The 25,763-nt window shown below is 43.5% G+C and overlaps 1 protein-coding gene across 5 annotated transcripts in view; it reads right to left on the bottom strand.

Annotated features, from left to right (window-relative positions):
• Positions 1-1,788: 1,788 nt before the first annotated feature.
• Positions 1,789-25,763, bottom strand: part of Prkn (parkin RBR E3 ubiquitin protein ligase) — a 1,269,303-nt gene continuing 1,245,328 nt past the window's right edge. For all 5 annotated transcript variants that reach the window (XM_074070800.1, XM_074070813.1, XM_074070825.1 and 2 more), the window contains 2 exons: positions 9,829-9,946; positions 1,789-4,124 (listed from right to left, as the gene is read on the bottom strand). In XM_074070800.1, the coding sequence (XP_073926901.1) occupies positions 4,012-4,124; positions 9,829-9,946 (231 nt within the window). In that variant the 3' untranslated portion in view covers positions 1,789-4,011. The remainder of the gene's footprint in view (positions 4,125-9,828; positions 9,947-25,763) is intronic.

The following is a 25,763-nucleotide window of genomic DNA, read 5'->3' as shown; positions in this document are numbered from 1 at the left end:
GTGCAATGGAGGTAACAGGTGACCTTGGGGAGAGGGCGAGTCGAGGACAGAAGCCTTTGGGCCTTTAAGATAAGGTTGCCTGAACCTGAGGTTGCCCAGCCTCTGCCAGCCTGACCCTTGTGATGGGAATTAGAGTGCCTGGCAGGAGACAGGGCCGATGACATTGGACACCTGAGTCCCATGGCTTTGAGTTCAGACTCCACAAGCTTTCCATGACAGTTTGATTTCCACGTAGAATTGCTGACAATTCAAAACAGCAATCCCATTGTTACAGATCTGGGATGTGCCAGGCATAGAGCTGGTGTACGATGGTAAGTACATAGCTCTGCTCTCCTTATCTGTCCCCTGGAGGCTGGAACTCAGTAAATAAGAGCACTGTGTATTTCATGCTCTGATGCATGCAGCCCGGGAGTGCTGGCCAACTCTTTCTGGCGGCAAAATTGGTTAAAGGGGCGGTTCTAGGCAGATAGTAAAGCATGTGTGAAGACCAAGAGGTAAGCTGCTCATTGTAGATAGAAATTGTAAACTCTCATTTTAGCTTTTATACCTCATTACCTTATGAGTTGGGTTAGTGTGAGTCAGTCCTCTGGGGTCCAGACATCTCTTGATATGGTGGCAATTGATTTTCACAGTTGAGAATCACGTTAGGGAGCATGGTGGGTTCCTCTAGTCAGTGCCCTGGTCTGTGTGGCAAGCAAGTCTTTCCAGACCACACTCTGTGTGCTTATTCAAACGACAGCTGCCATTCTTCAGTACTGTGGTTGGGTACTTTCTCTGCAGAGAGTTACATGAAGACAGGCTCAGTGCTATTTTGAGACAGGATTTTCTTTTAAAAGATGTCTTTTCAAATACTCATAATTCCTTCATGTGTGTCTTCATTTCTTTTTAATCCACACCCTGCAGCCAGTCAGCAAACCCAGAGAGCAACCTAGTTTAAGGGAACTTCTGGGACCGTGTGGAAGATAATCTGACACATTTCAACCCAACATGAATTGTCACCTGCCCCTCACATGAAGTCGCTGACTCTGTGATTTGGATGCTTGGCCTCGGCGGGTTGTGGTGGTCTGTTCTGTGGTCTCTGCTGACTGTTCTTTCTTTGATAACAGTGAACACTGTGGAGAATTTCCAATTTCTAGCCACTGAGTGATTTGCAGGAGTTGATTCAATGAATTCGCCCACGACCCTGTGAGGTGGATGCTGGTTCTGAGCCCAAGGCTTGAGCACAGGTGTGCAGTGGAGTTGGGGTTCCAACCCCGGTACCCAGCTCTTGCACACCGTCCCCGCCTTGGCATTTCCTTGGTGTCTCCTGTGGTCTTTGACTCTGGGTTCCCGCTTTGGCCGCCCACCCCGAGCTGCTGTCCTGACAGGGCTATGGGGGGACCTGGCCTTCCTGATCCCTCCAGCTGGGCGCACTGTAAGTGGCATTCCCATGACCACCCCAAGAGCAGTGCGATCACTGACCCCAGCAAGACGACAAAATCCTCATGAGTGGTCTTTCCAATGCAAATTCTCTTTTAAGCATTTATTCAGACAAGTTTGCTGGTGGGGCGGGAAAGTAACTGTCTCGTTTCTGTGTGAGGCTTTGCTTTTAAATCTTGCTACCCTAATTCAAGGCAGAGAAACAACCAAGGCTGATCAGGAGCTAGGAACAGAGATTAAAAAGGTCACTTTGTCACCGGCAATGAATGCTTCCAGAGGGCAAGGGAGGCCCACAGAGCAACTGGGCTGCTCTTCCCTCCCACGCCACCGACGTTTTTTGAAGATACATTCTTAGGAACAGACACAAAAGCCATTTTGATGCTTTTATTGGCAATTTGAGTAAAACCTCAGGCATAGTCTCAGTTATTTGTTAACACATTTCAGAGAAAAATAGATTCTTCTGCAGAGATTTTATTCCATTCCTTTGTTATTTATATTTGTTATACCATTCATGCTCAAATAATACTGTTTGTGACTCATGTTCATACAGAGTGGCCTTCCCCCTTTATTTTAAGAATCACTATTCTATTCTGAAAAAGCCAAAAGGCCGCCACCAGAAAGGAAAGGGACCATGCTGGATGGCTCCATGGCTCCAGGGACTCTGTACCTGCAACTCATGGCAGCAAACCTCATTCTAACTTCATAAACCCAACACACCATGCTGATATGGAAGGAGGCAATAATGAAAGTAGCATTGGAAAAGAACAAGCTATGGATGATCCAAAACGCTGTGAACTCCACACGACAAGTGGAAGCCAGCAGATTTGTCACTGCAGGCAGCATGAGAGGCTGGGATTGGCTGGGATTGTTGGGGACACAAATTCAGGCTGGCTGGAGTAAGGACTCAGCATAGCCATGGGCTGTCAGGATGCGTGGGCTCTTGCCTGGTGGCCTTTGTGTCCCTCACACTACCAGACGTTGAACTTGCTGTTAGAGATATGGTCTTTGGTTTCAGGACATGGGTCTGGCAGCCACGGGGTACATAGAACAGCTGAGTTTTCTAACAGGTGCCCTAGATAGATCCCTCGGGTCCCAGTGCGGCACCTCTGAGGGGAGCAGAGGGCGGGAAGTCCCAACCACTACTGAGAAATGGACTGGCTGAGGCAGTGCAGGGAAAGAGGGACAGATGTCCTGGAAAATTCTGAGGTCACCCCCTCTCCTCTCACCAGCAAGGCGACATCTAAAAAGAGAGGCCTGGTTACAGATTTTGGAATTTCCAGGTCTCGAAAGGGATGTCACATGCTGGTGGTGCCCTCAGTTACATTCTCTGTCTCCCTGAGGTCAGAGCCAGTGAGAACAAAGGGCAGGGTACGCGCGGTGGGAATTGTATTTACAGGATGTTTTTGATGAGTGCCTCCAAAAAAGCTGAAAATTTAATCAACACTCAAATTCAATGTATGTTTCCCTGAGGAATATTCTAGAGTGCGTTTACTGTCCTATGCAAAGGACACTGCTTACAGTCAGGGGGTGTGCGGGCTCCCTGTGACATATGCAGTCTGGGGGCAAGGGAATTTGTGGAAGGCACTTGTCCTTCTAACGGAGAGGGTCAGGGTGTTGTCAGTTAGAGAGTTCTGGAGGTTCTCCTTTCATAAAGATTCTGCCCAATAACCTGCATTTTTGTTAACATTGAACTAACTTCTTGAAATTGTTTCTAAAAGCATCTCCTTTGAAGCCACCTTATCTGTTAAATTTATAGTGAAGCCAAATGCATGAGCTAAATTTCCAAGCCATAAAATGAATACTTAAAATCAGATACAGGTTTTTGTAATATTTTCAGAAAATAATTTCTTTCTAAAGTTGCAAATAATTCAATGGAGTGAAAGTATATTAAGTATATTAAGTTTTGCTTTCTTCCCTGTAATTTAAAAACCAACATTCTGATTAGCTTCCATAATCTCTCATGGAGTTGGAGAACGCATCACCAGTACTTCACCAGCATGATTTATAAAGATCGAACACTTGGGGCTAAACGGATATTCTTGACTACTGCTGGGGCTCGCTGGGGATAGATGAAAATTAAATAAGAGCAGGGCTCTTCAAGCCGTGGCTGTAGTCCTAAGGATCCACAGCAGCCCATCTTGCAGGGAACCCCAGCAAACTACTTCCTGCCTCGCCAGGGGCTCCTTGCCAGTATTTATGAGAGTAAAATGCAGGAGATTAAGCCTGGGAAACCTCTCTCCATGGGCTGATCCTGCCTGACTTGAATTCTTGCAAGGACAGTGATCTTTACCAAATACAGAGCTGCACGTTGAGCTGTGCTCTGCTGTTGGCATCATTTTGAGGCCTGAAAGACCCTCTTGCTGGTGTCAGAACTGTCTGCTCTTCTTCGTGGATGCAGTAAAATGGATCTGGGAGCTTCTGTAATTTGGCTTTTGTGATTTTGGAAGGAACTTGTAGCCCGTGTGCGTGTGTGTGTGTGTGTGTGTGCGTGTGTGAGTATATGTATTTGGAAGAAGAGGGACAAATGAAGGTGAGGCACTACATGTTCCCACCAGGGTGGCTCGGCCAGGGGTTGGTACCCTGTTGCACCCGCTACACGTCAAACCAGTGGTCGCCCATGCAGGTGCGGTTCCACTCACAGCCGCAGTTCCAGCACCACTCAAGCCTGCACTGGGGCTGCGGGCACTTCATATGCATGCATCCTCCTGTGGGGACAAAGGACACACCATGGGTTTGCAGCAAACACCTGGAAATACTCATTCCTCTGCCGACATGCTATTCTAGAAATTACTGTCGAAGTGAACAATCACAAGCAACACGATGCACAGATGCGAACCAGGAGAACATCAGATGGAGGGAGCAGGTGACTGGCTCTCAAATGTGGACATTCACTAAGAAAGACATGAAACAGAGGCACCTCTCATCCAGAACAAATCCTATTTGTAAATCTGAGTATGTCTTCTTCTCTTGAATCAGGATTTAGAGTCAAATGCTTCTTGTTTCACAGATTTAAATATATATATCTTAACCCCACTATTTAAAATATATATTAAATATTTAATAATGCAATATATGATAATATATTGTGACTCACTTCCATCATTTCTTTAGTGTTATTTGACTCAGCAAAACTTATAAATCAGGAATTGGGATATAAATCAGGAGCTGCTTTTTTTTCTGTTTTAGGCAGCACTAGGGACTCGTGTATTACCGAAATAGGCAACATCTTCCTGAATGCTATTCAAAAGTTTATTTAAGATGAGGCAAGAAAGGAAGCAACTGATCATGGTTGGCACTCTGCAAATCTCATTTACTCCTCAGACACACAGATCAGAGTGCATCACTCTGTTGGAGACTTTTCCAAGGGAAACCTTTCCTGATTTCCAGTGGTCAGACAGACCTGCCTCTTCAGCAGGAGAAGAAAAGTCCCTTATTTGGGAACTATCCCCAGAGAAGTGCCTATTGGCTTCTGGGGCTCAGACACGAAGTCAGCGATGGTGAAGGAGCTCTGCATGTGAGGTCATGGATGAAGGACTGTCTGACCCAATGTTCTAGAAGATTCAGGCATGGGCGGTTTCTTTGCCTGAATCCTACGTAACATGCAATGTGCTCCGTTATTCAACTTTACCAACTGTCTTCTTCGCTCACTTTTTCCTGCCAGGTTTCCCAAGTAATTGCTTCAATACTGTCATTTTTATTATTAGAAACTTGGCATGAGAACTTCCATTGATTTAAATGTTTATGAATATGTAGCTCTACATGTTTGACTTAGGGTAATTTACGAGCATTTAAAAACTATTTTTCTACTCTTTGTTTGAAAAATCATAAAAATTACAGATGTGTGAAAAATAAAGGAGAAAACTTATCTTTTCCTATTAAAGTTTCTTATTTAGGACAATATCATTATCAACATACTTAATGGTTGTATCTTAGGATGTATACATCACAGTAAAAGAGTCTGATACCATACAATCACTCAGGAATCTCCAAAATGTCATATGGAATCATTGAGCAATACATTAAACCTCCGCAAACTATTAAAGGACTTCTAAATGAAACAGTGAGAATGTTTTCCTATTGTACCAAAATTCTTGTGCACCTGGAAGCCTAGCATTACAATTCATATTTCACTATAGAAACTAGGATCACAATGGCACAGGAGAATACGAGGCAGGAAGTCAGAAGAGAGATCGTTCATGTTATGAACTCTTTCCTTCCTGGTGATTAACAGATTCAAGGCCACCATCAGATCCCATAAGAAGGAGGAGCATCTGGGATTATAACTCTAGCAACTTTGCCAGCTTAACAGAACAGTTGACGTAGTAATGCTTTGGTCAGCAAAGGAACACGTGTGTGATGGGGTTGCATAAGATGTGAAGGGAGCGGAAAAACCATGGTGCAGACAGTGTAGTGCTCATGAGTCTGTGCTCATGCTGGTGCAAACACAGCTACTGTGCTGTCAGTCGTATTTCTACAGTTATGCACAGCATGTCTGCAATACCTGAGGGTAATGAGATGCCTTGGTACTGGTTTACATTGTCATACAATACTTTTCATTATCACTCTAGAGCATTCTCCTACTTACACTGGCCTTAAAGGCATCTCAAACTTACATATCTCTTCATAAGTGCACTTCATGGTGTGCCCACAAAGACAGAATTGTCTATGACACATTTCTCAGAGTGCGTCTGTGTTGCTAAGTAAGCCATGATGATAAATGCAAACCACACCAATTTGTGATATTGACTTGAAGGGACTATGGCTTCCCTTGCAGTGAATTCTGTCTCCAGACTGACAGTCAAACCTGCCCTGGCTCTGGCCAGCAGCTTCTGCTCCAGCAAGACAAGCTTCTGAGTAACCTGAAGGCACATTTAGCTGGCATAGTCTCCTACTGATGGGACATTGGAGCAGAATCTCATCTGTTTGAGACAAGAAAAAACTCTGGGGGACTAAAAGGTAATTATAGGAGCAAGCAAGCAGGTTTTACCCTGCTTTTAAAGTGGAAATTGTTCTTGCTGGAAGAACTGCTTCTCTGAGATTCTGCTCCATATGAAATGCACCCTGAACCTCGAGGAGACTGGAAGATGAAATCCTTGATGTGAGAGCCTGTATATGTTGTACCACACAGGCAATCACCAAAATGCTTAAAATTTTAGCTTTTCAGTTCAGAAGTTAAAAAATCTAGAGATGAAATATTAGTCTTCCCATTTAAAGGACACTACAATATTTCCAAGAGACAACCCAGTTGGGAAACTTCTAGAGGAGAGTCACTTGGCTCCTTCATCCCCATCTTCCATGCCTGAGATGTGGTCTGCGACAAGGCAGATCTAACCTGATCCTTTGTCCTGGATGGCTCCCTGTCTTAGGGGACCTTGGTTAAGCCCCTTGTCTGCCATGCAGGGCCCTGCATCCTGTGTCCCACCATGCTATGCCCAGGCACACCAGCAGCAGGGGCTTCCCACACTTGTCCATGAGTATTGTTCATACACCAGTGCCCTTGCATGTGCAGTCCTATGGGCCTAGGAGGCTTTCTCTCCTTCTTCCTTGCCTGACTCATTTTTGCATTTCCCTGGGATACTAGCAAAATGGTCTCTTACCATTTAATTTGTGTTTTTAAAATCCCTGTACAACGGCCCCAGTTCCATCGATCCTGCTGGGAAGGGTTTTTGCATTTTCTTTCCCTTCCACTTGCTCACACAACCACTCAGCCTGGGAGTGGTGGGCAGGACAAAAGGGCCTCTTCTCTGATCCAACTGATCCTTCTGCTCTTTGCAGGTGCATGCTAACTCCACTGCATTTCTAGAGCATTCAGGCATGAGAAGGAATAAGAAGGGCTCGTTGGGTACATTCTTTTTCTGTTCTTGGGAGACCACTGATTCAGGATTGGACCGAGCTAAGCCTGCTCCTGCAGTTCTGGGAAGTGTCAGCACACTTTGTTTTTTGGCAAAGATTTTTCTAAACACAACTGAGGAAAGAGAGACGTGAGTACCCATCACGGGTTTGCCAGCTTTCACTCAGCTCTTAGCAGCCTCCAATTGGTGCAGCCAGTGCTTGGAAGGGGACCTGGAAAAGCTGTCCTTCCCACAACGTTGCAATTTCTGTGATAATCCTGCTGACTCCATCTCATGCAAGGACAGGGGTTCACATCTAGAAAGGGCTCTGTGAGCAGCAGATGTGGTGGTTTTAAACTTGAGGCCACAGCCAGGATGGATGGCTGCAGGTGCTCCACTGAGCCATGCAAGGTATCAGGGTCACAGCGAGTGGGACCAGCCAGAGGACACCTTAAATACAGACTAGAGTTTAACTTCAATAGTGCTGCAGAGCTGGGAGGCTACATGCTGGTGGCCCACAGACAATGCAACCCTTTAGGGCAGCGCTCGGAGCAGAGAGGGCCACTAAGAAATGAAAGGCCACAGCCACCGCCTGACTAGCTGACTATCCTGAGCTATGTCCAACGTCTGCCTCCTACCTTCTATATTTATATCCTTCCCAGTCACATAAATGCTACTTCTCTGCCTGATGTGGCCGTGAGCTCTCTCATTAAATATTCTTGTGTGAGCAGAAAAATGACGAAGATGAACAGTGTTTATTGAGGGCTTACTCTACCTGTCCAGCCCTTGGCAGACAATATCTCATTTAGTCTTTAGCCCAACTCTGTGGAGGGCACATGGATAGCCTGTGTCACAGAGCAAGGAGGACATGCTCAGGGATGGATCACAGGTTTACAGGGAACCAGAAGCTGGAGACACAGATGACATTGGTGACATGAACCCAAGTTCTATTTCAGTCCTCGGACCACAGTACACCAAACAGGCATGAGAAGCTGGAGAAACAGGTTACTTCTGGCAACCTCCCAGAAGTAAGAGCAACATGTAAGACAAGATGTGTGAACTTCAAATGTTGATTGTGGGCCTTGGATGGAGGCCCAGGAAGGAATCTATAAACATTTTTGGTGACTGTAATACATGCTCAAAGGGCTCCAGCTGCAGTGCTAAGACCAGGCCATGCAAGCAGGAATGGGCCACCCTGGAGCCTAGCTCATCTTTACTCTCCTGGAGAGTTGGGCCCCCACTTAGGAAGGAGGAGGTGGGAGGCACATCCTTCAGCCTAAGAGTTTGTGGGTTTCCCACAGCCATTGGGGCCCAGTGTTTATGAGGATGAGTAGATGTGACTGAATGGGCAAGAAAGGGATGGTGGCTCCTTCTGGTGAGAGAACTGGTTAAGAAGAACCATTTGGATGTGGATGTCTGTGATTCTAAGCTTGTTGACTGCAAAGTAGAACATACTCATGGCTCCTGGAGGACTTGTGCTATAGTCATTTCATTTAGGTCACATACTCATTTCAAAGTCTTAAATGTTAGAAAGGACTTGATAGGAAGCAAATTGAAAATGTCCTTTTTGAAAACACATTCATGTGAAGGATATTTTCATGGAGAAGTCAGGCACCATAAAAAGACATTAACTCCTCCACAGCAGGGATGGGGAACCAAGCCCAAAGTGAATTCCAGTGTTCAAAGGGATATTAACAAGTGTGACACACAAAAAAAAAGAGAAACAAAATTAAAAATAACTCATGGCCAAGAAAATTTGGAAAGCAAAACTAACCAGATTTCATTACAAAAGCAATTCTAAAGTGCTTTAATACACTAAGGCACACTGTGAGTGAGGATAATAGAAGCTTCAGCTTGTAGTCTCTGTGAGGACTAAATGCTCTGATCCCAGTAGGGTTTAAAACAAGCACTTAGCAAGTGCTCTATACAAGTTTGTTATTGTCATCAACCAAGAGATGTAGCAGAATATTTGTCAAATTGAGTGGACCTGGAGGTCTTCCCTTGCTCTTGAGTATCTCTGGGCATGAGAGTCCCATGGAGGACTCTCTTCTTAGGTAAACTAAGAAGTTTCCCTAACTTTGTTGTTGTTAGAATCATGGACCATTTAGCAAACCCCAGGGGTTTAACACTATATTAACGAGGGCCCTTGGTGTTAGCCAGTGCTTCCTCTGCCAGGCTCTGGCTAAGCGGTGATGGGCATGATGTCACATGTTACTAAACGTGATTCCACCAGGGAGTTTCAGCTAGTAACTCTGCTTCACAGCCCCAGGACGGGCCTTTCACCCAGGGTGTTTGCTCCTGTGGTCATCCCCACTTTCTGTATGCAACTGCATACTGTGCATTTCAGAATCCCTTTTGCAAAGAGATCTGGTTAGTTTTGAGGTTTGGGGCTCAGAGAGGCTAAGAAACTTGATGTGGAAGAACTGAGATTTAAGCTCAATGGATGGTTTCCAAGGATGGCCTACACTTAACCACGTAGCTGTAAACTCTTCCAGAATCCCTGACTGCCACCTCCGTCCAGCTTGCACTCCCACGCAGAGCCCAGGACATCGTGGCATTCCGCTTGACCCACACTCACCATTTTTTTCAACAGGTACATTGCAGCGAGGACAAGGCTTGGTGGTTCTTTTGATGGTTTCCTTGGAGGCCTCTTCCCATCGAGCTTGCTCTGCGGCTCGTTCATCAACTCTGTAGGCCTGAGACAAAAGGAGACAAAGGGAGTTGAAATTTCAGTCTTTATACTGGGATTGAAGTTTAGGATCCTTGAAGTGCTCATATGGCAATTCTTGAAGATGGATGTGCCTTCAGGCAAGAAATCAAATACCAACTACTTTGAGAAGCACTGGACAGCTATCAGACGTGTGGGACACAGTGTTCTTGGCACTTGGTATATGCTCACAATAGTGAGAGTCGGTTCTCTCTTCTCTTGTTTTGCATAACTGGAATCAATAACATCTAGCAGGTGTTTAATGCAGGCAGGATGACAAATGCCTGTACATATTTCTTCCTAGACACGTTTTCAGGTGTGAAGCGAGTACTAATTTTCACTGCACTTTGAGGACTAGATGAGCTGAACAGGACCCAATACTGGTAAGTGCAGAGACTGTGTGACTCTAATGCTTGCTTTTAACCTTTCTCCTACATACTGTTTTCCTCACTTCTTGCCTGGAAAATGGGGAATTACAAATGCTGCCACAGAAGGGACAGGAACTAGAGCAGGAAATGATGAGAAGCAGGCTTTGGGAGTTGGAGACAGCCAGAGGTTAGGTCTATGGGCCTAACCCAGGAGCCAGCTGCCTGGGTTCAAATCCCAGCTCCTCTCAGGTGGATGACTTTGGAAACACACCTTAGACTTGCTGAAAGTTTTTATGTCTTAAATGGAAATAAAAAATGCCTAATGTGGCCAGATGTGATGGTACATGCTTATAATCCTAGCACTTAGGAGGCAACTGACCAACCAAACAAAAATAAACAAAATCCCAATGTATTGAGAGATTTGAGGATTATCAGTTCCTTCCTCCCTCCCTCCCTCTCTTCTTCCCTCCCTCCTTCCCTATTTCTTTCTTGGCAGTACTGGGGTTTGAACTCAGGGCATCATGCCTGCTAGGCAGATGCTTTACCACTTGAGCCACCCTGCCAGCCCTTTTTGTGTTGGTTATTTTTGATATCAGGTCTTATTTTATGCCTGGGCTGGTCTGGACCAGGATCCTCCTATTTGTGCTTCCCCACATAGCTGGGATGACAGGTGTGCACCACTGTGCCCAGCCTTTGGTTGAGATGGAGTCTCATGAACGTTTTGCCCAGGCTGCCTCCCAAGTAACTAGGATTACAGGTTTGAGCCACCACACCCAGGATGAGTTCATTTCTTTAAGTTCTCAGAATGAGTATCTGACATATAAGGTTAAGTGGTAATGGGAATTACTTCAGGATCTATAAGAGGGTAAGCTATCAAATATGTTCCCTACCATTATTCATGTCACCAAGGGCTGATTATCTCTGACTTGCTATGGATCGAATGTATGCCCCAAAAGTTCATGTGTTGAAAACCTAATCCCTAAATCCATATGTATTTGGGAGTAGGGCATTTGGGGGTAAGTTTCAGCCCACAGCCTGCTTGTGCTTTGAGAGCCAAGCTCTGCCCAGACTGTCACCTGTTAGAGTTTTCTAGCGGGCAGGAGTGGAGCAAGAGGGGTTAGGCGGCTGTGTTCAGAAGGCACCACATAGCAAAGGATCATTCTTGGTTTTCACAGCCCAGTGAGGCCTTGGAAGATGTGGACTCTGGTGAGTAGCAAACTCCATCCAAATACATATCCAGCTTCCATCATTTCATCGTCACAGTTAAATCCTTTTTAAATATTAAAGTTTTTCAGGTTTTATAAATAAGTCCTCTGAAGAAAATAACTGTATTTATATCTAAGTTTCAGCATGTAACAGTTTTTGTAGGAACCGGTATTTATGTCCCTGTTGTTTCCAACAGAAAGCAAATTCATCCATGGCCAAGGTTACATCTGAGTTGTCCTCATACTTCCAGTGCCTGGCCGGAAGTTCATGTGTTGAAAACCTAATCCCTAAATCCATATGTACTGGTACACAGTAGGCACCCAGTACATTTTGGCTGAGTTAATGAATAAATGGCATAAGTCAGGAAGGCACTAAGCTGACAGTCATCTGGAATAGGACTCCATGAAAGAGGCAGAACATACGAGGCCATCCTTGAGGCACCACAGACAAGACTTGCTTGAAGCTGGTCCTTGGGGTGAAGCCAATTTCACTTCTATCACATTCTCAGCAACATCTTTCCATAACTCGAGGACATCATGCTATTCGTGAGAGCTTTGTTCAAGCAAAGCCAATCAGTTTAGTTGCCAAAAAGCAACCACAGGTCCCAGAAAACTTGCTTAGGCTCTGGGATATTGAAAGGATGGAGCTCAGTGATGAAGCTGTGAATCACTAGAAGATCTGGTACCCAAGCATGCATCTTAACCACCCACATGTCTGCATGTGAGGTCCTAACTCTTGGTGATATGGGGTAGACAGCCACATTGCCATCATTAAACCCTGAAATTCTACCCCCACCTTATGTTTTTTGTTTTTGAGGTCCAGAAGTTTACGTCCTATAGCAATGGCTTAAAATTGTTTACTGGCAGAAAGTCATATAGATTGCAGAAAAAAATGATTTAATCATTAAAAAAATTTCAAAATTCTTCCTTCTGGTGATGTGGCATGCTGTACACTGAGTGTGAGTGCTCCTGGTCAGTACATCTAAAAGTGCTGTGTGAGCAACATTTTTTTTTTTTAATGCATGGTTGATCTGGTGGGAAGGGAAGAGAAATCCCTAAAGACCAGGGTAAGAAAGAGAACATGCTCCTGTGAAAGGTGGAGGAATCTGGGGTTTGCTGTGGGCTGTTTTTCTAGTCCAGGCTGCCCAATCCCTGGGGGCTTACAGACCCAGAGAACAGAGGCAGAAGGTACAAAACCTGGAGCCAGAGCAGGGTGGAAGGTGAATGACCTGGGCTCCTGATGTATGACATCCTCACCAGAGGAAATTAGGGAAGGAGGCTTCCCAGAAGAGAGACTTGGAGAAAGAAGATGGAGTCACGCCAGTCTCAGGCTGGGTTCCGTGGTAGGCCAGGCTGGGGTGAGGACTTTTCTCTGAGAACTCCAAACCACATAGCTTCAGACAGAAGGGTTTGCAAAAAGAACTCATACTATCAGATTACCTTTAAAAAATTCAATGCAAAAGAAATTAATTCAAAATATTCCCAGATTGGTCATACATCTAGGAATCTAACTGAAGGAAAAATATCTTCTATGGAGTAAAGTGATTTAAAAAGCCAAACCCCAAAGAAGTTACATAAACAAAATTCCAAAGAACCTGGGATCACAATCAAAGAGTGAAAAATTCATGAAAGACTGAAAAGCAGCAGAAACAAAAATATAGAATCAGATGAGCCAAGGTTGTAGGTGTTGGGATGGCTGGATATAGATTACAAAAAACAAAAACAAAAACAAAAAAACCCCACCATATTTCATATATTTAGAGAAATAAGAGAAAGTATGGTAAGCACAATAATGGAGTAAGAGACTACCATAATTAATTAGGGAGATATGAAAAAGAAATAAATTTCTTTGCCTTATCCATTTTTTTTCTGGACATGGAAGACGAATGATTGAAACTAGAGACCCAGTTGATGAGTTCTAGCAAATTAGAAACAGATGAAGAGAGGATCTATAAACTGAAAGATGGAATGAGGGAATTCTGCAGAATGCAGGTCAGACAGCAAATGAATGAAGAATATGAAAAGAATATGGAGTGATGAGGGGGAAAGGCAAGAAAGTCCAAAATTTCTCTAGCTAGAGTTCTAGGAGCAGCTAACAGGGAATGAGGAAGAAACAGTATTTGAAAAGAGTGACAAAGAAAACACTGGTTATGTACAAAGTTACAACTATTCCGACAGCTGATTTCCTAACCATGGAAGCCAGCAACAGTGGGATGCTGCCTCTACAGTACTGAAAGAAAATACCAACGCCAGCCCACTTAGACTTCTATTGAAGCAAATTAACTTCCAACAATGAGTATTTCCGTCATAAAATACAGAGCTTCTCACTACCAGAACCTCACAAAAGGAGCATCTAGACATAAGTTGTAAAGAAAGAACCTGACTGCAAGCAAAAAAATGATACTGTATGGATGAATCAAAGTGATATTAACCATATAAAACTATGGAACTAATGCTTAGTTTGTTGATTAAAAAAAATCAAACCAGAAGTAAAGTGATAGGAAAGGATTGCATGTAAGTGAAGAATTAAATAATTCTACAGGGCTTGTATAATTCAGATGGATAATGGTCATTAGACTTTGCCCTGTTTATTTGTAAGAGAAGAGAGAATGTATTTTGCTTTTAAATAAGAAAGAGAATGAAAAATGGAAACAAAACACAGAGCCAAAAAGAAGGTAAGAAATGAAAATATAGAAATAAAGAAAGTAATAAAAAGAATAAGATGAGATGCCAGAAATGACTGCAAATATCTCACCAATCACAATAGTAGGACGGGATTATAATTTACAGCAGGGGTTGGTTTACCACTTATACTGTAAATAAAGCTTTATTGGGCCAAGATTGTGTTCATTCATTTACATGCTGTGTAATTTCATTGCAGATCGAGTTTGGACCAGAGGGAAACCCATTTCCTGACTAGCTGTTGAGCTGGGGGTGGGAGAGGATCTCAGTTTCTAGAGCTGCTTCATTGTTGGTTCTTGTCTCCTTTGGTCTTTTACAACAGCAGCAGTGGATGGAAACCTTGTTAGACTTGAGTCTCTTCTGCCTCTTCTGCCCTGCTATTGTTTGGATTTTCAATGTCCCCAAAGGTCTCCAGGCCTCAGCACTATTAGAGGTTGGTGGAAGACTTTGAGAAGGGGGACCTAGTAGAAGGTCATAGGTCATTGGGGGGCACACCCTTGAATGAGGTTGTGGAACCCCAGTTTCTTGCTTTTTCTCTTTTACTTCCTGGCCATGAGGCAAATGGTTTTGCTCTGCCACATCCTCCCCATCACAGTGTGCCACCTCACTCACTATAGGTCTCAAAACAACATGACCTACCAGTCATGGACTGACAACTCCAAATTGGGGGCCAAAATAAACCTTTTCACTTTATAAGCTGATTACCTCAGGTATTTGTTATAGCAATGAGAGGCTGAATAACACCTGTCCATCGCTCTGACTTTGTGTAGGCTCATGTAATTGTCTTGGTCCCCTTTTTAAATTTTCTTTTGCTATAACAAAGTGCCTGAGACTGGGTAATTTATAAAGAATGGAAGTTTATTTGGCTCATGGTTCTGGAAGCTGAGACATCTAAGAGCACAGTCCTACATATGCTTAGCATCTGGTGAAGGCCCCGTGTTGTGCTGTACAAGGCAGAGAGTGTCACGTGGGAGACAGAGCAAGTGTGCTCTGGTTTCTCTTCTCCTCTTACACAGCCACTGAAGTCAGCACAGGGCCCTAGCCTCACCGCCTCATCTACTCCAAAATGCATATGAATTTGGGGATTAGGTTGGTGCTGGGGATCTAATCCAGGTCCTGGCACATGCTGGGCAAGCTCTGTATCACCTTAGTCCAGGAGTTTCAACACATCAACTCTTGGGGGGCACATTCAAAACAAAGCAGCCCCTTTGGGTAACATAGGTTCATCAACCTTAATCATATTTGTAGAGTCACTTCTGCAAGTAAGGTGTCATACTCATGGGGTCCAGAGAATGGGCTGTGGGCATTTATTTATTTAGTGTCATTACTTGGACACCCATACTTACCCCTAATCTAAAGCAGGGGTTCCTGACCTTATGTGTCTATATTACCTTTCTATCACCATAACAGAATAGCTCTTACTAAAGAAAAATGGATAATTACTAACTTGCTCATAGTTTTAGGGGTTCCAGTTCATGACTTGGTGGGCCCATTGCTTTTAGGCCGCTGGTGGCAATGGAGGGAAGTAAGTGGTAGACCGAACCTACCTACTTCATGACCGGGAAGTAAAAGAGTAAGAGGTCAGGGTCTCACATTCCCTTTGAGATCACATCCCTACCTTCTACTAGGCCCTACCTCCTAAGGGTACCACTACCTCCCATTAGTGCCATTTTAATACATGGGCCTTTGGGGGACATTCAAATGTGAACAAATAAGAGGCACAAATTATCTACAAATACGCGTATTAACATTTTTACATAGTACTATAAATGTGTACATATGTGTATATATATTTAATACTACATAATAAGATCTACTGGCTGTTGTAATAGTCACCACTGTTTTGAAAATGCAGTGAATGTAATTAATGCTTTAGAGTATCTGTAACGTGACATGAAAATATCAGCTTTCACATTGCCCGACTCTATGAATGGGTGCCTGATCTATGGCAGGAAGATGGGTCCACCATCGTCACCTTTCATACATTTAGGGGTTAGAAATGTCATGGCAAATCTCTCCAGGAACAGCAGCTAGTGGTCATAACGGACTATTATTACAAACCCCAGATCCCAATCCGATCACTGGGAAGACTGTTCAGCACACTGATAGAGGAAGTATGGCTTCGGGGAGTTATGTCTTGGTATTGGGTCATCATGGCTGCTTGATCTTCCTGAGAGATTGGATTTTAGATGAGTCAGGGGACGAATTTCAGTTTAAGCCATTTTATCCGGAACAACAAAAGTGAATATGATTCTGCATAAGGGATCATATGCAGGAGGAGGAGGTCACAGCCCTGAGATCTCAAACCTAAGGTGGAGAGCAGCCCCACCACACAGGCCAACTCAGGTGCCACTACAGGTAAGGCACCCTGCATCCTTTCCTGCTCTGTGTAAACGCGCCACCTGTGTCTTACTGGAGACTCTTAACAAACACTGGCTGACACTGGGGAGAAGTGGTTTTGGGGGAAGATGAGCTGTTGGTAAGTGGCAGGTCTGGGAGGCAGTTAGAAGAGGTGTGGGAACTGAGTGCAGGTGCTGAGGTGGAGGTTGAGAGGCCTTGGCATCCACTCCACAGGAGCACCTAGGAGACAAGAATGCCAAGAACACACTGGACAGGGAAGTTTCCCTAACAGACACCTGTCTCCAGGGTGCGGTGAGAGGTTGGTTAACCTTGTTCCACTTATCACCTGCATCTGGGTAGGGCCGGGCATTTCATAGCCTAGAAGAGGAGGAAAGTGATAAAATGTGATTTTTTTTCCTGGTAGAGGATAGATGCCCAAACACTGAGCTTTTGTTTTCAAAAGCAATGGGTTCTGCATAGGACTTAGAAAGGCAGATTCAACATTCCCTTCCCAAGGAATGACATGACTTTGTGTTCCTCATGCTCACAGAACCAGCTCTCTTATCCTGGCTGTTTTTTCCACTGATTAATTCCAAGATTTAGACTTGAGCGTTGGCTTACAGGAAGCTGTACGTTAGGTCACAATTGTGTACCACCACCTGCCACGTAGGCAGAGGGGTGCAGCTGGTCAGGATCTTGTGCCCAGGAGGAGAGGGGTTGGAAGGAGAAACTGTAGCGATATGTCCATGACTTCAGGAGGGGTTTGGGTGGCAGTGGTTTTTCCTAGATCATTTAGTTTAGCAAGTGTGGCAACCCTGAAGGAAGACTCTCCCATCAACTATGGTGACCTGAGTAAGGCCACCAGCCTGCGAGTGGCAGGATTGGAATCCAGACCCTGGCCTGTCTGACTCCACCTCCCCCTGCTCCTGCAACTATGATTCATTTCTTTCAGTACATACAATATCACATGCTACAAAGGGACCAAGGCATGGAAGGCCAAGATGACAAGACAGGGATCTGGAGGTCTTTGATGACTTGAGAGAGCCCCTTCACTGGTCCTCACCTCTAGGTCCCACCTGGCCTCCTACTTCTGGTGTACCAGAGTGATGACTGTTCACCTAGATCCTCCATCCTTCCCTCCTCCCTACCCCTTACACACTTCTGCTGTTTGCTGTTGCTACTGTCAGCTGGCTCTCACTTGTGTCTGACCCATGAAAACTTCTCAGAAAGGACACAAGGAGGACATAATTGCTACAGCCAAGGTCTCTTTTTTGTCCTGACAACCTACCTTTCTCTTTGGTGAAACAGAGTCACTCAGAAGGTACCCAGTAGCCCCCTCCCCAAACCACAGTCATTTGGGGAGCGATAAGGAGTGAGAGTTCCCACCATGCTGCTGGCCAGCAACACTGGGGACAGCCTTCTAGGGGCCACCCGTGCCCAGTGATTGTGTTAGACCTTTGCCTGACAGTTCCCAGGGGTGTTTCCACTGAGAGGAGTCTACTTTTGCCTACTGAGATGATCTCAAGTGGTGGCTGAGTACCCACTGGCTCAGGGTCACTCAAGGGGTTCTTAAGTAATATAGACCCTGTGCTCACACCCTGGAGATTTGGATTTAGTAGGTCTGGGGTGAGGTTCAAAAATTGGAATCCTTTTTTTTTAATTTTATTATTCATATGTGCATACAAGGCTTGGGTCATTTCTCCCCCCTGCCCCCACCCCCTCCCTTACCACCCACTCCACCCCCTCTCTCTACCCCCGACCCCCTCGATACCCAGCAGAAACTATTTTGCCCTTATTTCTAATTTTGTTGTAGAGAGAGTATAAGCAATAATAGGAAGGAACAAGGGTTTTTGCTGGTTGAGATAAGGATAGCTATACAGGGCATTGACTCACATTGATTTCCTGTGTGTGTGTGTTACCTTCTAGGTTAATTCTTTTTGATCTAACCTTTTCTCTAGTTCCTGGTCCCCTTTTCCTATTGGCCTCAGTTGCTTTTAAGGTATCTGCTTTAGTTTCTCTGCGTTAAGGGCAACAAATGCTAGCTAGTTTTTTAGGTGTCTTACCTATCCTCACCCCTCCCTTGTGTGCTCTCGCTTTTATCATGTGCTCAAAGTCCAATCCCATTGTTGTGTTTGCCCTTGATCTAATGTCCACATATGAGGGAGAACATATGATTTTTGGTCTTTTGGGTCAGGCTAACCTCACTCAGAATGATGTTCTCCAATTCCATCCATTTACCAGCGAATGATAACATTTCGTTCTTCTTCATGGCTGTATAAAATTCCATTGTGTATAGATACCACATTTTCTTAATCCATTCGTCAGTGGTGGGGCATCTTGGCTGTTTCCATAACTTGGCTATTGTGAATAGTGCCGCAATAAACATGGGTGTGCAGGTGCCTCTGGAGTAACCTGTGTCACAGTCTTTTGGGTGTATCCCCAAGAGTGGTATTGCTGGATCAAATGGTAGATCAATGTTTAGCTTTTTAAGTAGCCTCCAAATTTTTTTCCAGAGTGGTTGTACTAGTCTACATTCCCACCAACAGTGTAAGAGGGTTCCTTTTTCCCCGCATCCTCGCCAACACCTTTTGTTGGTGGTGTTGCTGATGATGGCTATTCTAACAGGGGTGAGGTGGAATCTTAGCGTGGTTTTAATTTGCATTTCCTTTATTGCTAGAGATGGTGAGCATTTTTTCATGTGTTTTTTGGCCATTTGAATTTCTTCTTTTGAGAAAGTTTTGTTTAGTTCACTTGCCCATTTCCTTATTGGTTCATTAGTTTTGGGAGAATTTAGTTTTTTAAGTTCCCTATATATTCTGGTTATCAGTCCTTTGTCTGATGTATAGTTGGCAAATATTTTCTCCCACTCTGTGGGTGTTCTCTTCAGTTTAGAGACCATTTCTTTTGATGAACAGAAGCTTTTTAGCTTTATGAGGTCCCATTTATCTATGCTATCTCTTAGTTGCTGTGCTGCTGGGGTTTCGTTGAGAAAGTTCTTACCTATACCTACTAATTCCAGAGTATTTCCTACTCTTTCTCCTGTATCAACTTTAGAGTTTCTGGTCTGATATTACAAAAATTGGAATCCTTAAAATTGCTCATTAGGTTGCTTCTAAGTGACCATATCTCACCACTGGGCCTAAGGAATAAGGTGATTAGTCAAACTTCCCCTATAATGGCCTCAGTCACCAAACTAGCAAGCAAGGACTTGGGATTGTGCTGCAAGGAGGGGACGGTTTTGTTATGACTCAGTGTTGTCACCATGCCAGCAACAGAGTATAGCTCACATAGAGCAGGGCAGCAATTAGACTAATTGTGCAGAACTCTAGGCCTGCTTGCTGCTCACTCAGCCATCCTAGGAAGGAAGCCTATGTGCGTGTGCCACGGGTTATGGCGGGGGCAGGACAAATTTCTCCTCTTCTGTATTTTATGACTGAAAAATAGCAATTTCATACCTTTCTATACATGTGTGCTTCTAATACATGTTATCTCTACATGTCTATATACATAGAAAGAGACAGAGGGAGACAGAGACAAAGAGAGGCAAAGAAAGGTAGAAAGACAGAGAGTCACATGTGTCAGCAAAGTCAAGTATTGTCCTGACAGGCAATCTGTGAACAATTAGAGGTGTCTGCATGGTGAGGTGAGATAAGGAGGGCTTTGACATTATCGGCACTTGGCACTTGAACAGCAAGGCCTAACCTCAGCCTCCTCTCTCCATAGGTGTGACAAACACAGTAGACATCTCCTGAGTACTGCTGTGAGGAAATGTGACACAAAAACAGAGCTCGGCACCTGCCTGCTAGTTGTGTTTTGTATCATCACAATGACTCTCATTTTGTTACCATTATCCTTATCTCTATTTGTAGAGATGGGAAGATTGACACTGTGGGAATTGCACAAATGGAACAGGGTTGAGGACCTTTATTGGTATTAAGTGTCCTTCGAAAATACAGGCAAATCAAAGTGTCTTCAAAGAGGTTTTAAAAGCTGGATATGGTGGCACACACCTGTCATCCCAGGTATGTGGGAGGCATAGGTGGGAAGATCCAGGTCCAAGGCTGGGTAAAAAGTGAGACCCTGTCTGAGAAATAATCAAAGCAAAAAGGGATGGGGGCATAGCTCAAGTGGTAAAGCATCTGCCTAGCGAGAGCAAGACCCTGAGTTTGACCTCCATGTTGTAAAACAAGACAAAACATTTTTGAAAGCAATTCTGTGGCTTTTACAGCAAAGCAGTATACTTGTAAATTACAACTTGAAAGAATGTTTGCATATGTGTTCTTTTTTCCTGCTTACTTATTTGTAACTCATAGTTAGCAAATGACCAAGTATATTTAAATTTTAAAAGTCAATTTAAACCTATTTTCCAAAAAACATCAGATTGCCATTGATTGCTGAAAATAGAGTTGGCTTACTTCAGTAAGAATCTTTTCAGATGAATACCTACTTTTAAATTTCCCCTTCTTCATAAAAAAATTTTTTTTTGAGATATAGATTTGATTTATGTCTGGGCTGGCCTGAACCATGACCCTCATGTTTGTGCTTCCCAGGTAGCTGGGTTGACAGGCATATGCCATAACACCAGCTTTTATTGGTTGAGATGGGATTGTGAAAAATTTTTTTCTAGGTTGGCCTCAAACCACTATTCTCCTGCTCTTTACTTACCAAGTAGCTAGGATTTCAGACTTGAGCCACCTCACCCAGCTAGATTAGATCTTGAATAGCCCTGATCCATGAGGCCTTAAGTGGTTCATAAGGGAAAGGGAAGTAAAATTGAAGGGTGGACTGCTGGAGGTTCATGTGTCCCCCGAAGATGGCGATTAGCCAGGGAAGGAAACTCCCTCTCTCCTTCCCAAGAGACACCTGTTTGTACCAAAATCTTCACACTGAAACCTACTCCTCTCACTGGCAAAAACTATAAAATCGATGTCCAACCCAACTCGGGGGACTACTGGAAGCTGGGTCCTGCCGCACAATTTTGTCAGGCCTTTTCCATCTAAGTGCAGAACAAGGACCCTCACCACCTAGAGTTCCAGCAAAACGTCTTGGTGACCACAAAGGGACCCTTCTTCACCTGAGTTCAGTACAGTTTACGCCAAACTGGAGGGGACTACCTAGGAAGTGGTCATGATCCTCCAGCATTCCATGGGAGTCTGCCCTCTAGCAGAGCCCCCACTACCACCACCACAGCTTAGCTACGGTGGAACTCTCAGGCTGACTTTTCTCCTTTTTCTCATTAAGGAGGGCTTCTCCCTTGGGAATCTGGGGGAAATGCTCCACACCACACCCACTACAGCTGTTAGGCAGGCAACCCGGGAGATTGGGGGGCCAGCTGGGGGCTTATACTGGACTGCCAATGCTATGTGGGTGAAGCTAAAACCTCAGTGCACTGAGGCTTTTCTCTCTACTTTTGGTTTCCTCCCTTTTTTCTTTCCCCTAGACAACAGTGGGCTTCCTTTTTTTTTCCCTGTGAGATTTGGGTCAGAACTGGACACCTTCCAGCCAGTTACATGTAAATAGTGTGTGCTGCAAGTCTAAAGGTGCTGGGTGCAAGCCTTTGCTGCAATGTGTCAGCTCACTCCCTAAGGATCCCTCACAACCCTCCATTTTCTTGCTCCTCTATTTACATGTCATTGCGAAGGGAGGGAAATAAAAAAAGGGATTAGGCACTTTACCTCTTGGTGCAAGAGGCTCATTTATTGGCCCTACCAAAAATAAAAACCCACCCATTTCCTATAGATTAAATACCATACTCCAGGAAAAAAAAATTTTTCTTCCCAACCACAGCTTGACTTTTTCAGCAGATGCAGCTGTTTTAAGACCTTCAGGCACATGACTAATGACCTCCCCACCAGGAACAAATGGGATCAGGGTTTCTCTCCCTTAGAGTTAAAATTTCAGCCTTCTGGTTAGGAGGAAGGAGAAATCCTCTAAAAGCCTCGATAAGAAAAATGCAAAAGCATGATAAAAGTGAGAGCACACAAGGGAGGGGTGAGGATAGGTAAGACACCTAAAAAACTAGCTAGCATTTGTTGCCCTTAACGCAGAGAAACTAAAGCAGATACCTTAAAAGCAACTGAGGCCAATAGGAAAAGCGGAACAGGTACTAGAGAAAAGGTTAGATCAAAAAGAATTAACCTAGAAGGTAACACCCACGCACAGGAAATCAATGTGAGTCAATGCCCTGTATAGCTATCCTTATCTCAACCAGCAAAACCCCTTGTTCCTTCCTATTATTGCTTATACTCTCTCTATAACAAAATTAGAGATAAGGGCAAAATAGTTTCTGCTGGGTATTGAGGAGGGGGAGTGGGAGGGGGTGGAGTGGGTGGTAAGGGAGGGGGTGGGGGCAGGGGGGAGAAATGACCCAAGCCTTGTATGCACATATGAATAATAAAAGAAAAATGAAAAAAAAAAAAACTTAAAGCTAGAAACACCATATGATCCATCTACACCACTCCTGGGCATATATCCAAAGGAATCAAAGTCAACATACCGTAGAGAACACCTGCTCCAGGTTTATAGTGGCACTATTCACAATAGCCAAGTCATGGAATCAGCCTAGGTGCCCCTCAGTGGAAGAATGGATAAAGAAAATATGGTATATACACACAGTGACATATTATTTAGCCATAAAGAACAAAAATTGTGTTATTTGCAGGAAACTGGAGATCATGATGTTAAGTGAAATAAACCAGACTCAGAAATAAAAAAAAAAAAAAAAGAAAAATGCAAAAGGACATAGTAACACAGTGAGCATGACACACAGTACTTGGCAGAACATGTTCCTGTGGTCTCCCCCCGAGGGAAGGAATCTTCTCCTATCTATGCTAGTCCTCCTGGCTGTCCTGGGATCCTTTTCAATAGAATCTTGTTGAACTAGAGGCTCTTAATAATTAGAAAATGGCTAGATATACAAGGTTATAAAATAAATAATGCAGACTTGGTCAAGGTCATGTCAGAAAGGGTGGTTGCAATCCAGCCGGACCCAAATGTCTTCCCCACACTCCTGGCCATGGGTGGCAGGGGCAGAAGGATGCCTTCTCCCCAATGGAGTTTGGATTCCCTGTGAGGGAACCAGGTCTCTGGCCCTGGGGACACCTAGGCACATGAGACCCTCTTTAGAATGACCAGTTTCCCTTATCCCTCTTTTGGATGGGAGTACAACATTCCTGAATTCTTGAGGGATCTTATCCTAATTTGCTTATTAAGGCATTGGAAGAATCTTAACCCTGAGAGCCTAAGGAAAAAGGTCCTCATTTTCTGCTGCACCCAGGCTTGGCCTAAATATCCTTTGGGAGACCAGGAGTGTTGGCCAGAAGGGGAAAGCATTGACTGTAACTCCATCCTACAACTAGACTTATTCTACAGAAAGGGGTGAGAAACCTAAACTTTGTAGAAAATGTTATATAGATGAGGTGTTGTTAGCTACCTTGCAGACTTCAGCAATGGAAAAAAAAAAACTTAAAAAAAAAGGGAAAAAAGGAAATGGCAGTTACAAGGTAACAAAAACTCCACAGTGGTGGTTACATTGGAAATCTTAATGGTAAACTGCTGAAGCTTTTTACTTAAAAATAAACAAGTAAACATCTTGAGATGGTTCTTATTGTAGATCTAATGTAAAAAAATTGTTACTTCTACTTTGTTCTATGACTACTTTTAAGAAAACCAGTTTTCAAACTTATTTCAGTCAGGTCTCACTAAGATGCAGGCATTCAGGGGTTAGCACTAGAGCTCAGAGCAGGAAAAAAAAGTGCTGGCCCCAAGCCTGCAGCAGAAATCAGAATCTGGGTAGTTAAAAAAATGACCTTAGCCTGTTTCATTCTGTTGTAAATAAATTCTGGGATTTAATCCCCTCTTATAATACATGGGTCTATCAATATCATGGGCTTTCTATAAATTGTTTTTATAGCAAAAATAATTTTAATGTTGCTTTCTTTCTGGTTTTTTTCAGGCAAATATAAGGCTAAATTAAAAGGCTTTAGGAGTTATTTTCAACAAGTAACAAAGAAATATAAAAGGTATTAAGAATATGGTTTTTAAAAATAAAAGGTTAAAGAAAAAAAGGCTTTTAAATGAAAAAAAAATCATGTAAAAAAGGTTTGTCCTCAAAATTGTGTCAAAATGGGGGAAAAATGGTAAGGACAAGTTCCCTCAGGGGGTGCAGAGTAAGTTGCCATAAAAAGATGGAGCTTATAAATGCTTATATGAGTGACTAAGTTGACTAAAATCTAAGAGTTACATCAAAGATTTTAAAACATCAAACTTCAATGTATTAATGTTACACTAAAACTTAATTCTCTAAGCTCATAACAACAAGGCTGTCTTAAAAATATTGTTCTGTTCTTGATAACATTTACAAAAAAAAAAACTGTCTTAAAGAAAAGGTTTTTATTCTATCAAGATAACTGTCAGGGATCTTTGGTGCTCTAAGAATTTACCAAAACAATCAAGTAGAAAAACAGAAGTTTATTGGGACACAGAAAGGTAACAGGAAGTGCTGCTGCACTGATATGCAGATTGGAACAAATTTACTTATGTAAAGCAAAGCCAAAGTATCCCCTCTAGATAGGATAAAAAAGGTCTTAAAAAAGGGCACTATTCTGGAGGTCTTGAGACCTTAAGTCTCAACAAAATAGAGGTAGTTAGTTCTAAAAAAAAAAAGTGGGTTGTGAGTCATTAACTCCCGAACACTGGGCTATGCATTATCATATCATATCTCATCCTGGGATGGTCAGATTGAGCCTGTTTGTTTTGGGGGCTCCATTGGCTACAGGTCAGCAGAAAACTGCTGTATGTCGTTAGCCATCTGTTAATATCAGCCATCAGGTTTCCTAACTCTGCACTTAGTCTTCATGAATATTTACTTGTGTTCTCTGCTGATTTTTGTCAGGGTTTTGACTACTGAGATAACTGGGTCATAACCAAATAAAAGTTCATTTAAGAGTTGGTTTAGGTAAAATCTTCCAGATGATCTCATAACTGTGGTTAAATGACTATTGTCTTAGGTGATTTGAACGCAGTTAGTACCCCATATGTGCCTGTGTTGGGATCACTGACACTGCCCCCTCAACTGATGGGAAATCAAATATGTATGTATAACCTCTAGAGAGCTGTGACGCTGTTGCTGGCCTCTGTATATTAAATATATTTGTGTCTTCCAAGTATATCAGGCCTTCTAAAATACAAAATTTAGATAAACACTGTAACA

Source organism: Castor canadensis, chromosome 1, assembly GCF_047511655.1.
Source record: "Castor canadensis chromosome 1, mCasCan1.hap1v2, whole genome shotgun sequence".
NCBI lineage: Eukaryota > Metazoa > Chordata > Mammalia > Rodentia > Castoridae > Castor > Castor canadensis.
The sequence above is the reverse complement of the archived record's forward strand: the minus strand, read 5'-3'. Positions and strand labels throughout refer to the sequence as shown.